The 15,502-nt window shown below is 34.6% G+C and overlaps 2 protein-coding genes across 2 annotated transcripts in view; one reads left to right on the forward strand and one right to left on the reverse strand.

Annotated features, from left to right (window-relative positions):
* LOC133186895 (tudor domain-containing protein 7-like) overlaps window positions 1-15,502 on the forward strand; it is a 44,788-nt gene that overhangs the window by 12,031 nt on the left and 17,255 nt on the right. The window contains exons 7-14 of the mRNA XM_061322280.1: window positions 35-173; window positions 993-1,037; window positions 1,126-1,278; window positions 2,269-2,349; window positions 3,298-3,365; window positions 10,948-10,968; window positions 13,396-13,529; window positions 14,775-14,961. Coding sequence (XP_061178264.1) covers window positions 35-173; window positions 993-1,037; window positions 1,126-1,278; window positions 2,269-2,349; window positions 3,298-3,365; window positions 10,948-10,968; window positions 13,396-13,529; window positions 14,775-14,961 — 828 coding nt within the window. The remainder of the gene's footprint in view (window positions 1-34; window positions 174-992; window positions 1,038-1,125; window positions 1,279-2,268; window positions 2,350-3,297; window positions 3,366-10,947; window positions 10,969-13,395; window positions 13,530-14,774; window positions 14,962-15,502) is intronic.
* On the reverse strand, window positions 6,982-9,475 carry LOC133186896 (BTB and MATH domain-containing protein 38-like). The gene is made up of 3 exons (XM_061322282.1): window positions 9,399-9,475; window positions 9,016-9,300; window positions 6,982-8,002 (listed from the first exon to the last, which is right to left on the reverse strand). The coding sequence occupies exons 2-3, from the start codon at window positions 9,266-9,268 to the stop codon at window positions 7,458-7,460; spliced, it is 798 nt and encodes a 265-aa protein (XP_061178266.1). The 5' UTR covers window positions 9,269-9,300; window positions 9,399-9,475; the 3' UTR covers window positions 6,982-7,457.

Below are 15,502 nucleotides of genomic sequence, written 5' to 3' on the forward strand. Positions count from 1 at the left end.
TAAAATTTTTCATGTTATTATTTCTTTGCTACAGCCAGACACAGGCCAATATGGTCGCAGGTATGAGATTCCCCCTCGATTTCAAAAAATACAGGAAGGCAAAGAAAATGTTCCAGTAGAGAATGTTAATGCCAGCAGGCAAAAACAGGATAATGCCAGTAAGCAAAAACCAGGTAATAACAGAAAACAAAAACAAAGTTAAAATAGTAAACAAAAGTCAGATAATACTATAAAACAAAAAACCAGGTAATACAGAAAACATCAAGCATGAAATACAGAAACCAAAAACCAGATCATACCATAAAACAAGAAACCCAACCAGTAACCAGAGTAAGAAATTCAACCAGATACCAGAGTAATTAGTCAATGTAAACCAGATAGGAAACCCAACCAGTAACTAGAGTAGGAAACCCAACCAGTAACCAGAGTAATTAGTCAATGTAAACCTGGTAGGAAACCCAACCAGTAACCAGAGTAATTAGTCAATGTAAACCTTGTAGGAAATCCAACCAGTAACCAGAGAAATTAGTCAATGTAAACCTGGTAGGAAATCCATCCAGTAACCAGAGAAATTAGTCAATGTAAACCTGGTAGGAAATCCAACCAGTAACCAGAGAAATTAGTCAATGTAAACCAGGTTAGAAACTGAGTACTACCACAGTGGGGCAAAAAGGAACCTGGCAGACAACCCAATAAAAACACAGCAACCACTTAAACGATTAGAATCATATGGTCAAAAAGGCCGAAGCTTCTGTGATTTTTTGCATAAAGATTGTAAAATATCTATACAATTTAGTTACTTGTAATAAATTTGAGATTATTTAGAAAAGCTTATATTGAGCATATTCTACATTGTAAATCTATACATGTATTAGGTTTATTGTTAAGTGGGTCATTGATGTGAGAAACACACAATTTGTTACTGTAGTTCATACAGTTCAATATAAAAGAGTAAAATGAAAACACATAAAAGATATTTATGCATTTTTTAGTTTCAAAACCACCGATGAGGCAGAAGAAAATTAATTTTGAAAAAGGTAAGATTGTTTTTTAGGATGTCCTTCAATTTGCTTGACTAATTTAAAGAGATTTAATTGATAACGTCTTATCATTTTGTCATTACAGTCCCAGATGGAGAAAGATATATGGAGGCATTAAAGAAATATGCAAGAGATAATAATATTTCACTCAACTTTGACCCTATGCCCATGAAAGGAGCGAATAACCCTGGTTTTGTCAGCTCTGTCATCATCAATGGGAAACGCTATGGAAGTGGAGGTATGAGCGTAACTAACTAGATTTATTAGGCAAAAGTTTGTATGTGTAAATGCTCTATGGTAATCAATTCATCTTGTTTGTCCATCTGTTCAATAGATCTGACTTGTATTTGTCTATACCACCAATTCCCACTATTACTGTCACAGAACAACTCAAGTATTTTTATACCTCCTGCTTGAAATGTGGAGGAATATAGCGATGGGGATGTCTATCCATTGGTATGCCTGTTATACTTAAGGGTACCCCTCTCCTCCTCTACCACTGAACAAAATTTAGAGTTTTACAGAATCGTTTATTACAGAAAGCCATTGTGCACCACATTTTTTATGTTTTGATCAGACAGATATTTGGGCTTTTCCTTAGCAAAACATGGACACCACCATACTTGGGGGTATAACCATGTGTTATCTGCAACTCCCCCTATACCACTAAGTAAATTTAAAGAAACTTTTCCACAATCTTTATTACATAGTGCCATTGGGCATCTCCCTTTTCATGTTTGAATGGACAGATATTTTGGCTTTCCCATAGCAAAACATGGACTTTGCCATTATTCTCATATGGGAGCCAGGGGTGGGTGGGTTTCATTTTGTGAGCTCAATGTTCACAGTACCTCTGTTTCTACCTGTCTTACAGGTATATATTTAATCCATACATGTACCTGTGAAGTTGTGAACAGGTAGATCATGTTTGAGGTAAACACCTGTCAATTTGGAGTTTGAAGTCATTAATAACAAGGTCAAAAAGTCATATTTATTTTCTCAACAATTCCTCAATTGAATTTTATTATCTTTCATGCAAATTGACCAAGTGCTTTTGACTCTCTAAAGCTTCAGTTTGGTATATTATAGTTTTTCTGTATTTTTGTTCAGATGTGTATGGTAGCGTGAGTATTCTATGTGTGGTTTTGAGTTGTTGTGTATTTTTGTACAGATGTTTATGGTAGCATTGAGGATTCTGTGTTTTTATGATTTCTGTATTTTTGTACAGATGTATATGGTAGCGTTGAGGATTCTGACTTTGCCGCGGCTCGTACCGCTGTCGAGAGTTTGGGTCTTCTTTCTATGTCAGGTGAGTAGCAATCTGTTGTTTTATTTACTGTAATTTGACCGGTATGTACAAAAAGGATGCATCATTTATGGAATAAGATACTGTGTATTCGAAAATTATTCAAGTTTGTTTACAGTTCAAAGCTACCTTTTTAGGTTTGAAAATTTGCACATAGCCATATTGACTTTATGTTTATGGTAAATCCTCCAAAATGAAGGAAAAGAAAGCAGAATTTACTTGCAGAAATAGTTTATATCTGGCTGTTGTACTGCAGAAAAAAATGCTATAAGCAAAAACCCAAACACCAACATAATGAAATTCTTTTTAAAAAAATCTAATTAGGTTAGTACAGAGCTAGATTCACTTTATGCATAAAATGGCCCTGTAGATTATTATACAAATATAGCCTTTTGATGAGATTAATCCTATAGACCTTTGAGAAAGCATATCTACCCAGCATGAAGTGTACCAAATGAAAAGACTGTTTTTTTTATAACAGTTAATAAGAAATATCTTAAAAATCCATGTTTTTAACACTTCATAGTTTTTCATATAAGGCATTGGAATATATTGGTGCAATTCTTGACATCGTAGTGCATTAACTAGCCATACAATTAATATGTAATTTTTAATAGATAGGCAGTGATCAAAGGTTCAAGTAATATTTATTGCATTGTCAACTGATATTAAGCAGTTTTGATTTTTCAGAAATACACAGGGCCAAACAAAGAGAACCTTCTTCTTTAATGTTATTTCAGTGTTTACAGAGTTATCTTTCTTGACACACAACTTTCTTTCAAAACACTTCATCAAGCTTTGCTATAATGATATAACATATTTTTCATCAAATACATGTAGATTATTTTTTTGCAGTTCATGTGTAGTTCAAGTTGATGGGCATTTTTTTTAATTATTGTTTGGACAAACCCCCTCTTGATAGTTTTTATTATGAATTCAAATTCATTTTAGGAGAGAACACCTCACGTACACAAAGTCCACTTGCATCAGAAGCCCAGATCAAGGAGCGAGTCAGAGAAGTGAGTAGAAATAAAAGCTGTAGTGTGGGAAATCATTTTCCATTCTGTTATCTGTCATTAGGGCTGCAATAATTAATCGCAGTGCTCTTGAATCGTGATGCAGTACAGCATTCAATTCAATATCTTCAAAGTACAATTTGGTTCATGTTAACATTTTTTTCTGGAATTAAAAAAAAATCAGTGTACCTGGTGTTTTGTAGTGGCAAAAATGGCCGACACCAGTAGTCCAATTTCCAAAATTTGGACTAAAAACACACAAGCGAACTTTACATGTATGTCCCGCTGAGGAAGTATTTTGTTCTGAAAGAAACTGAATTATTGAGGTAGAATTTGTTCTACAGAAATTAATTACAAGTTTGGAAAAAAAAATCATAGAACTGGGGAATCATTTGAAATGAAAACAAGGTACACAAGTGTTTAACGTTATCACGGTTTTGAAAAGTTGAGAATTTTAAATCTTGATGCATGGCAAACGTACAAGTTTTGGTATTTGTAGTTTAAAAAAGTTGTCACTCTAAAGTTGTAATTAAAATCTTAAGTCTTTTCTTGAATTGATTTATTTATTTGTCAATTCATTTTGACAGGAACATAAATACATTAACAGATTTATTGAATAAATTTTATTCCAAAAATATTTTAACATTCCATAAAATTTCTGTGATACAATAGAGTCCGCAATATGATTAGAATGGAGTATACATCTATCTCTTTAATTGATCAACATGATTACAAGGTTCTGTTTCTTTATTATATATTAGAGCTAGTGATAACTATTGAATTGAATAGAAAATAATGGATTTGTGGCCCTAAGAATTGAAAGTTGAATTGTGAGATGTATTTGAATCGTTGCAGCCCTATCAGTCATCATCAATTAGCGATTAACGATTGATTAATTAACAATTACTTTTCAAGGATTTCAATGAAAACAACTCAAATAAACCAGTTCTGTATCTGTATTTGGCCCCTTGTTTTAAGAACTGTCACATTTTTTCTATATAAAGGGGGATTACTCTTACAAAAATTTCGTTTGTACACCATAAGGTTTTCAGTTTGTGGTTTTAATTAACTTGACTGAAGATGTGATCAAAAGCTTTATGTTCTCCATTTTCCAATTTCAATTTAATTTGCACTGTACTTTTTAGCTCACCTCAACGAAGTTGGGGGAGCTTATGTAATACCCTCGGCGTCGGCGTCCCAGGTTAAGGTTTTTGGAGCAGTTTTCTTTTCAAGTACTTCTATGGCCTATATTAGTCAGAGATGCATGGAGGATGCTTCTAGTGTGTTTCATTGTACCAGTCAAGGTTTCAGATGCTGCAATTTCAGCTAAAGAATGACCAGGTTAATGTTTTTGGAGCAGGTTAAAGTTTTTGGAGCAGGTCTCATTTCCAAGTAACTATAAGTCCTATATTGACCAAACTTGCATGGATGATACATCTAAGATGCACACTACTGAACTTGCTTTGGATGCTGGATCTGACCTACATTTTCCAGATGAGTGACTAGGTTAAGGTTTTTGAAGTAGATCTCATTTCCAAGTAACTATAAGCCCTATATTGACCAAACTTGCATGGATGATACATCTAAGGATGCACACTACTGTACTTGCTTCGGATGCTGGATCTTACCTATATTTTCCAGATGAGTGACCAGGTTAAGGTTTTTGGAGCAGATCTCATTTCCAAGTAACTAAAAGCCCTATATTAACCAAACTTGCATGGATGATACATTTAAGGATGTACACTACTGGACTTGCTTCGGATGCTGAATCTGACCTACATTTTCCGGATAAGTGACCAGTTTAAGGTTTCTGGAGTAGATCTCATTTCCAAGTAACTATAAACCCTATATTGACCAAACTTGCATGGATAATACATCTAAGGATGCACACTACTGGACTTACTTCGGATGCTGAATCTGACCTATATTTTCTGATGAGTGACCAGGTTAAAGTTTTTGGAGCAGGTCTCATTTCCAAGTAACTATAAACCCTATATTGACCAAACTTGCATGGATGATACATCTAAGGATGCACACTACTGAACTTGCTTAGGATGCTGGATCTGACCTACATTTTCCGGATGAGTGACTAGATTAAAGTTTTTGGAATAGATCTCATTTCCAAGTAACTATAAGCCCTATATTGACCAAACTTGCATGGATGATACATCTAAGGATGCACACTACTGAACTTGCTTCGGATGCTGGATCTGACCTATATTTTCCGGATGAGTGACCAGGTTAAGGTTTTTGGAATAGATCTCATTTCCAAGTAACTATAAGCCTTATATTGACCAAACTTGCATGGATGATACATCTAAGGATGCACACTACTGGACTTGCTTCGGATGCTGGATCTGACCTATATTTTTTCCGGATGAGTGACCAGGTTAAGGTTTCTGGAGTTGATCTAGTTTCAAGTAACTATAAGCCCTATATTGACCAAACTTGCATGGATGATACATCTGAGGATGCACACTACTGGACCTACTTCTGATGCTGAATCTGACCTATATTTTCCAGATGAGTGACCAGGTTAAAGTTTTTGGAGCAGATGTCATTTCCAAGTAACTATAAACCCTATATTGACCAAACTTGCATGGATGATACATCTAAGGATTCACACTACTGAACTTGCTTCGGATGCTGGATTTGACCTAAATTTTCTGGATGAGTGACCAGGTTAAAGTTTTTGGAGCAGATGTCATTTCCAAGTAACTATAAACCCTATATTGACCAAACTTGCATGGATGATACATGTACACCGAAGGATTCACACTACTGGACTTGCTTCGGATGCTGGATCTGACCTACATTTTCCGGATGAGTGACCAGGTTAAAGTTTTTGGAGCAGATGTCATTTCCAAGTAACTATAAACCCTATATTGACCAAACTTGCATGGATGATACATGTACACCGAAGGATTCACACTACTGGACTTGCTTCGGATGCTGGATCTGACCTACATTTTCCGGATGAGTAACCAGGTTAAAGTTTTTGGAGCAGATCTCATTTCCAAGTAACTATAAGGCCTATCTGAACCAAACTTGCATGGATGATGCATCAAGGGACGAACAATCTCAAACTTGCTTCGGATGCTGGATTTGACTTACATTTTCTGGATGAGTGACTTAAGTTTTAAGTTTTCAGATAAGTCTATTCCCAAGTAACTGCAAGCCCTATCAGACCAAAATTGCATAAATGTTGCATCTAGGGATGCACACTTCTAGATTATTAGTTTAGTGTGCTACTTTGCCTTACTTAAAGACAACATTCGTTGAGGTGAGCTCTGTAATCTCTGATTACCTATGTTTTTTTTGGTGTTGTTTGACAGATTCTAACAAAGTTTACCTTTATTGTGCTTTTATGCTACAGAAGCAGATGGTCACCTTAGGACAATTCTGATTGGCCATTGCCATAATGAGTAGTCCAATCAAACTTAGTTTTACAGTGAATGCTATACTCAATGATAACAGAAAAAAGTCAAATGAAAGTGAAGTTGTACAAAATGTACCATTTCTTTTTCAATATTTCAAGATGGATCACTGAGTTTACTGATCTGTAGACTTTCCTGGTCCAACAATGATTAATGGGAAGCAGAACCACTCTTCTGTGTATTATTAAATTTATTGACTGAACAAATAACAAACAATGAACAGTGATTGCTAAGATCATATACTGTAGTTCACTATATTTTCACCACACCTTATTTTCGTGAGACAGCTATCTGGTATTTAAAAGCGAGTAAAAATTTTCACGAGCTGTTGTGATTTTTGTCTACAATCCATAACAATACAAATATTCGTGAGAATAAAATTTGGGCGAGCAGGCAGACTTGCATAGTTATGCGAAAATAAAGTTCTTGCAAATAAAAAGTGATTTACAGTGTTAATTTCTGATTCAATTTCTGTCCAGTTTAAACAAAATTTCAGATACAGTACTATGTTTCAAAATGGACTCAAAGTGTTTGATGGGTACATTTGCCAGTGAGATAGTTAATTCTGCAGTCTAGATTTGTTGATTTGAATGAAGCTCCATATCCTACAATAAGATTATGCTCAATTTGAAATTTTACTATAATCTAGCAATGATATTTACGACTTCTTCTCTGAGGATTTAGGAAAGTACCGTCTGAGGTGCTGCCCCTCCCCACACAATTTCCGAACCTCGAAGTAGATTTTTTCATTACAGTCTGCACAGCTGTAATTAAAGGCACCGTCAGCGATATGCCTGAAGCACCTCTTACTCGGGGTATCCCAGAGTTTCTGTATGCCCTGTAAACTCCTCAACATGTTTGCCTTCTCCATCTTCAATGTCTCACAATCCAGCATTGTACGTCTGTCTCTCTGTGTTAAGTCATTGGAGTAGTCCCTGAACATCTCAATCTTGTCGTGATAGATCTGTAACAGTGTCTTAGATGACAGCTTTTTACACTCGGGACTCGAGTCCAGTTCCTCCAGTGTTTTGGTTTTGGCGTACTCCATACAGTGTTTGTAGAGGGATCTAAGATTGTATTTTTCTGCCAGGACTAACATTCCTAGAGATCTCTCCTGGGTTATGAGAAACTGTTCACATCGTTCCTTCACACGATTTATTTGGAATTCATCAGAAAGTTGTAGTAAGAATTTCACATTAGAATCTGTGGAAACCAAAGTAATTTATTATATGTGTACAGTAAAACATGCCTATAGTTAATATGCTTATAATAAATTGACGCTTACAGTGAAATGATTTTTATTCCTTATGACTTTAAAATGTATTGTAAACTGATATAACAAATTACACTTATAATGAAGCAAAATCATCTGTCCTTAGGACTTCATTGTAAGTGTGTTTTACTGCACACAATTTATAGTCAAGTATGATATTTGAAATTTATGAAAATTAAATGAAAACTTCATGCCCACAAATCACACAAAAGAAAGTAAAACAAATAAACAGATTTGTCATTCCATGTTTAAATAAATTTTCTCTATTTTGGTGAACACCTGTGGATGTGTTTCATTTTGTATTAAAATGAATATTTAATCTAAATTGTTTATTTTTCATTAATTCTCAGTTAATCATCAGGGTATTTAGATTAGTATCAGATTGGTGATAAAAAAACCAAAAGATTTTATCAGTCTTGTCTTTATCAGGAGTGAAGTTTCATAAATAAATTCTTTGTTTGAGATTAGATTGGAGATAAGGGGGTTTGATTTGACATTGATTTTAAAACACCCAGACATGGGACTCCATGCTAGAGCCAGACATTGTATAATAATGAAGGGTCCGTGTATTGGAAAACCAATTTATTCTCCTTGTTATTTATAAAAAGAAAACACTTAAAAGATAAGTAAGTTTACTGATCAATATTTCTTACAGGGGGGAAATATTTTAGTAGACAATGCATAGTTCTCAGAGAAGTCTCCCTAAGAATGTTAAAAGAAAAGCAACATTGTAATAAAAAATAAAATTAGTGATCTGTTTACTAAAATTGTAGTATTTTTCAGTTCCTCCTTTTAATTTGTTACTTCCGAAGTTTATCTCTGTTTAAAGTTGTCATTAAGACCTGATTCTCCTAGTTAATAATTATTTCCATTGATTATTTAATATGTCAGACTTCCATGATTCATAAAGATGTGAGGTATACCTGAATGAATTCGAGTTTACCTGAGATAGGTTTCTGTGTGGAGTAGATACAGTGCAACAGTTCTGTAACTTCTTGTAAGTTTTTATCTGGCATTAAGATTTCCCGCAGTCCCTGGGGGTTGGAACATTCCTCCAGGAACATCTGACGCCACACAGGTGACCACTCGGCCAGATACTGTTTGTGGACATGGAGGGGGGTGCCACCGATCACCAGGGTCAGGTCGCTCAGCTCGTCCGGCTGAGTAAAATCTCTTAAGGCTGATGCATCTGTCATGTTGAGATTTGGTCAGTCTCCATGTTTGTGAGCTGAAATCATCCAGATAAATTATAATATTTTCTTAGTATACATTTATTTAACAATATCAATTCTTAAATCAAATTAGAAAACACAAAATTTACCTTACTTAATTTTTTTAATTCATTCCAAAAAATTGCAGTAGTCTCAGGTTATGATTGAACACTGGATGATGTTTGAGGCCATCTTCAGAACGTTTACTGTATGTATATATTGTGTTTGGTAAGAATTTACTAAATACACCAAGACTAAGTCAGTTTATAATGCCCTAAACCAACAATTGTCTATGATGTAACCACTCTAAGATAGGCACTGTTATTATCACAATTTAAATAGATACACATTTAAACAGCTAGTACACAATACACTTGTATGCAATGTGGAAATCTCTTTATGTGCCAGAGTTATACATACAACCATTTAAGAAGGGGGTGTTTTGGTTTAGTCATTTTCATTTAAATAATTGTGATCATTTAGTCTTGATCTTTGTTACGTCATATGAAGGGATGTTAGATCACTTGTGTTAAAGGTTAAAATGTACTGGTCTTGTCTAAAATTAAAGCACTCTTTTGTAAAAGATTTGAGAGGGAAATGACCATGGAACACATTTAGTATTTATTTGTTTCTTAATTAAATGTGAACTAATGTACACTGCTTATAAAGAGACTTCCAGTTTTTCATATCAGCAAGAGCTGATATTGGTCAACAGATGATATAAGAAGTAGTACACATGAAGCATAATTGCCTTGGGTTTATATGGATGTGATACAGACAGACAATTTTTTGATCACTGGTTGATAAGGAATGTGATGTAGAATGATTTGGGCTGATATTTGTAGTAAGTTTTAATGAGGAGTGACATAAAGGGCTGATATTGAGTGCAGGTTGATACAGGATGTGATATAGAGTGACTTTGGATTGGTAATAGTGGTAGGTTGATATGAGGAGTTATATAGAGGAAGTGGCACCCTAGCTCATCACAACCATGCACTTAGTTTGTCTGCTTAATATACAGAAGGAGAGAAGATTTTAAAAGAATCTATGCATTTTTACTATATGATCAATAGAGCCCCACCCTAACACCAGAACCCCAGAAACTGGGGCCACGAATTTCAAACTTTTGGTAGAGGGGTCAGTATTTATTATAATCATGCAATATTTTGACTGCTTGGGGAGTAAAGAAGAAAATTTTTGAAGATTGCACAAATGTTGATGTTTTTTTCCCACCCCAAAGGCCTCAGTAGAGCAGAGGCCATAAAATTCACATTTTTGTTTTCATTAAATCTTTAAGAGTTGAAGAAAACCGATTGCATTAAGTCACCTGAGTGACTCGGGTGACCTTAACACAAAAAAGGTTTAAGTAATATATGGTGCAGCTCAAAAATTTTCAAGTATCATGTTTGTGTCTGTGCTGAGTTGACAGTCATGCATTACTGGGGCAGTAGTACTGCTCTATAATGACCTTATATGATACAGAGTATGTGACATCAGGTATACCAGAATATGTTTATTATTAATTTTTATAAAATTCAATCAGTATATTGTTGATGAATATCCACTCATACACATATTAGTAGCATTTTAGATTTGGTTTGAAGAGTTTATGTTAGGTGCAAGCAAAAGTTCTTCCAGATAGATATTTTCAGTTGTCATTTTAGATGCTGAATGATGTTTTACTAGTAAGTTAAGAAATTCCTAAACATTTTGCTCATGAAATGAAAAGCTGAATTCATATGTATCACTTCTAAATGTATAATGCTTTTTTCATATCTTTATTTAGATCCAGATACTGTTATCGTGGGCATAAACATCTAAATAAATGTGCAATCATTGCATCATTTGTATTGCAAATAACAATCTAATTATTTTCATATTCATTTATGTGTATTTTTGTATCTCGGTCTTTAAATGGTGACCGATATCCCTATAATATTTGTCTTGAATTGCTTTTAAGATTTGCACATTTTGACAAAATTATAAGCTGTTTCACAATTACTGCATTACTGCTCTTTTGCAGGGCAAATTGATGTAATTTGGCAAAGTTTTAATTGGCAAATAATTAAATGACATATATTAAACAATTGCTGTTGTGTCATATTTCACCAAACCATATCAATTTTAGCTGCAAAAATGCAGTACTGCAGTTACTTTGAAAGGGCTAATTACAAAAATAAATTCTCTTTTTAGCATACTTTAAAATGAATTTTCCTCATTTTTTAAACTCATAAACTTTTCTGGTCATCTGTCTGTCATCTGGGATTTTTTTTACTCTCCAAAATAGTTTGGCAAATTTTAATCAAACCTGGCACAAATCTTCCTTTCCATGTCTCTTACAAGGGGGAGATAAATAGGAAAAAATAGGATGGGGTCATTAAAAACATTCAAGAACCACTGAACAAGAAGACAAAACATGTAAAAAGCTTCCTTATCTAGTGTACAGATTCTTAGCCATGGGGCCAAGGATGAGTCCTCAGTTAGTGGGTCAAAGTTTTCACACTGATGAATGTCAAAACTATAAGGGCCTTAATAGTCTCACTCCAAATCTCATTCTATAGAGTCATATAAAAACAGTTTTAACATGAATCCCATCATATTGCTTTTAAAATTAACATGTAATTTTTTTTTTTTGTTTTTGTTTTTTGTAATCTGCATGTACAGTATGCTAGTATTTCAATCTGAGAAATTTTACAAAGAAAATGTCAAATCAATATTGCAAACCTTGAAGCAGTTTTGAATATTTTTTGCATTGGAAGTAATAAATCAAGAAAGTTTCTCCAATATGATGGATTTACAAAGTACTTGTAATACAAAGAAAAAATTAACAAGATAAAATATGTACAATGGGAAAGTTTTAAGATTTTGTCTGTGACTAAATCAACAATCTCTTTCAGATTATGCCTTCGAATAATTCTACATTTAAGAAAAAAAAGATTAAATATACAAACCTCAGTATCATAAATTCAGGTATTCACAAAGATATAATTAATGTCTCTGGTCAGTGTATTAAGGATTAGGAGCTGCAGATCTTCACATTAATGTGCACCGGGGGATTGTGAATATAGCCAGACCTAGCTTTAAATGTCTCGTGGAATATTATTCCCATGTAGTTTAAACTCAAATCCAATACAAGTACAATGTACTTTTGGGTTAAACCAACAGAATTCAATGTTATATTTATTGCATAAAGAAAATATTTCAGTTCAATATTTTTTTTCATTAGAGAGAGGTGAAGCCAGCATGTAAAAGGTTTCACTGTCAGATATTTCAATGTCAGTCTGTTTATTGTGAAAAAAAATCAATTATTTTTAAGATTCTGTTAAATCTTGCTCCATATATTAGACTTGCAGGTTTATACTTATGTTCCTGTCTAAGTATTCATGACAATAGCAGTGAATAGGTTCACAAATTTTAATATTCATATTTTAGAAGAACTTGTGCAACTCAAATTTTAAAGCGAACAGAAACTACTGCATTGCTTAGAGAGAGAATAATCCTTAATACATTTGCATTTCGAGAGACGAAATCAAATGGAATTTTTGAGCTACAGTTCAATTATTAATGCTTGCTGGTACTTAAACATGTCAATGGTTGAACAATCAAAAGTTAAATTTGGCATTTTAGAACCATTTGTTAAATGTATATGTTACACTAAGGGATTAAGATAGTAAACATTAAAATTAGAACCTTTTAAATCATTCTTTTGCCAAAACTTTTTATTTAAATTCACAGCATACTGATGATCGATGAATGGAATGGCTGTTTTTGCATTGGCCTTACTGGTTAAAAATTATATTGACAGAGAGATGCTGCAAAGAATTTAAATATGAGCAATTTTAATTACTTAAGAAATATGCTTCAGAATAAATTGCATGTATCAGTATTGCTTATTGCTATTTAATAATTTCAGTTGTTTAACATCTCTTTGACAATAACTAGTAATGAAATGTGTGGAACAGGAAAAAATCTCTTTGTAATTTTTTGTATTGGGATGTTTTATTTGAGTAACTTTTCAAGAGGTCTTGTTTTAGTAAGTTCTCACATTATTTGTCTAGGGCTCTTCTTTAAGGACTAGAAACGTACAATGAATTTTTATTTTGTAATTTTAGTTGGTAAAGGGAAAGAATAATGGAATCTGGGACACACGCCTGGAAGTAATGTACAGAGAACAGTACAACGAGGACCCTCCCCCAGACCTTGTATATTACATAGAGAAATGGCCAGATATAGTCAGGGTAGAGGCGTAAGTATAAAAAGGCACAAACACACACACATACAGAGAACGGTACAGCGAGGACCCTCCCCCCAACCTTGTGTATTACATACAGAACTGGCCAGATATAGTCAGGGTAGAGGCGTAAGTATAAACACACACAAACACACACACACACACATACAGAGAACAGTACAACGAGGAGCCTCCCCCCGACCTTGTGTAATACAGAACTGGCCAGATATAGTCAGGGTAGAGGCGTAAGTATAAACATACACACATACAGAGAACAGTACAACGAGGAGCCTCCCCCCGACCTTGTGTAATACAGAACTGGCCAGATATAGTCAGGGTAGAGGCATACGTATAAACACACACACATACAGAGAACAGTACAACGAGGAGCCTCCCCCTGACCTTCTGTAATACAGAACTGGCCAGATATAGTCAGGGTAGAGGCATAAGTATAAACACACACAAACACACACACATACAGAGAACAGTACAATGAGGACCCTCCCCCCGACCTTGTGTATTACATACAGAACTGGCCAGATATAGTCAGGGTAGAGGCGTAAGTATAAACACACACAAACACACACACATACAGAGAACAGTACAATGAGGACCCTCCCCCCAACCTTGTGTATTACATACAGAACTGGCCAGATATAGTCAGGGTAGAGGCGTAAGTATAAACACACACAAACATACACACATACAGAGAACGGTACAGCGAGGGACCTCCCCCCAACTTTGTGTATTACATACAGAACTGGCCAGATATAGTCAGGGTAGAGGCGTAAGTATAAAGTAAACACACACATACAGACAGACATACACACACAGAGATTTAGTAATGTAATAGAGAGAAGGAGGAGTGCAAGAAAGAGAGAACAGAAGAGGCAGGATGCAGAGAGAGAGAGGAGAATTTTTACTCCCCTTTACTTGAGATTTTAAAAAACTTGTAAGGAATGATTGATTGATTGATTGATTGATTGTAAGTTGTATATGTGCTCTATATCTTTGGCTTAAGTAGGAATCAAAAAGTAGATTGCCCACCAGCCAATCATGAATATAGATAAAGTCATGAACAGATATTGTCATCTTTTATAGTCTCACATCATTAAACATAGATATTTCAATCATTAAATAAAAACAAATAAAAGTTGAATATTACATTATGTTACTATTTCTTTGTTACTCTGTGTCCATCTTAAATTTTTCTACATATTTGAAGAATGAACTATATCTGTATTCTCTCACTTCCAACAGATGTACACTAACAGGTAGAAACAGACTTTATCCAGTGACTGAGGAACAAGTCAAAGGAGACCATGGGGTCCCCCTGTCCCTCCCTAGACCAATCACAACACAAGCTGGAGGAGATGCTTCCCAACAAAATGGCACACTGACAGCACCACCCGAAAAAGCACCTGCTCATCCAGTAGTCAGTCAAGAGGTAAGTATACAAGTACTCTAGAAAAAAGCACCTGTTCAGCCAGTAGTCAGTCAAGAGGTTAGTATACAAGTACTCTAGAAAAAAAACACCTGCTTAGCTAGTAGTCAGTCAAGAGGTTAGTATACATGTACTCTACAAAAAAGCACCTGCTCAGCCAGTAGTCAGTCAGGAGGTTAGTATACAAGTACTCTAGAAAAAAGCACCTGCTCAGCCAGTAGTCAGTCAAGAGAGTCAATCTGAAAGCAGATTTAAAAAGTTTATGATGAATAATTTATCAGAAAAGTAATGAGAATATGCTTCTGGGAATTGTTCTTACTATATATTCCATTATAATTGTAAACTCTACAGTTTAGGCATGTGTCATTCAGAATTCATGTGGTACAAATAAACAGATCTAAGATTGCTCCGGTTTCTAGGACCCTTGAATTTCTGGTAGATTCTGTCACGTTATTTTTGTGTGAAAGGAGAATATTCATGTTTCTCAAAATGGTTGACATTAACTTTATACCTTATTTCTTAAGGACATATTGGGTATAATTGA

The sequence above is a fragment of the Saccostrea echinata genome, unplaced genomic scaffold (genome assembly GCF_033153115.1).
Source record: "Saccostrea echinata isolate AGI-Se365-2 ecotype Australia unplaced genomic scaffold, CSIRO_AGI_Sech_v1 ptg000014l, whole genome shotgun sequence".
Lineage (NCBI taxonomy): Eukaryota > Metazoa > Mollusca > Bivalvia > Ostreida > Ostreidae > Saccostrea > Saccostrea echinata.

Coding starts and splice junctions, on each gene's coding strand:
- LOC133186896 (XM_061322282.1), bottom strand. CDS start 9,268: ATGACAGATGCATCAGCCTTAAGAGATTTTACTCAGCCGGACGAGCTG. Junction 8,003..9,015: donor CACACAGAAACCTATCTCAG/GTAAACTCGAAT, acceptor TGGTTTCCACAG/ATTCTAATGTGAAATTCTTA.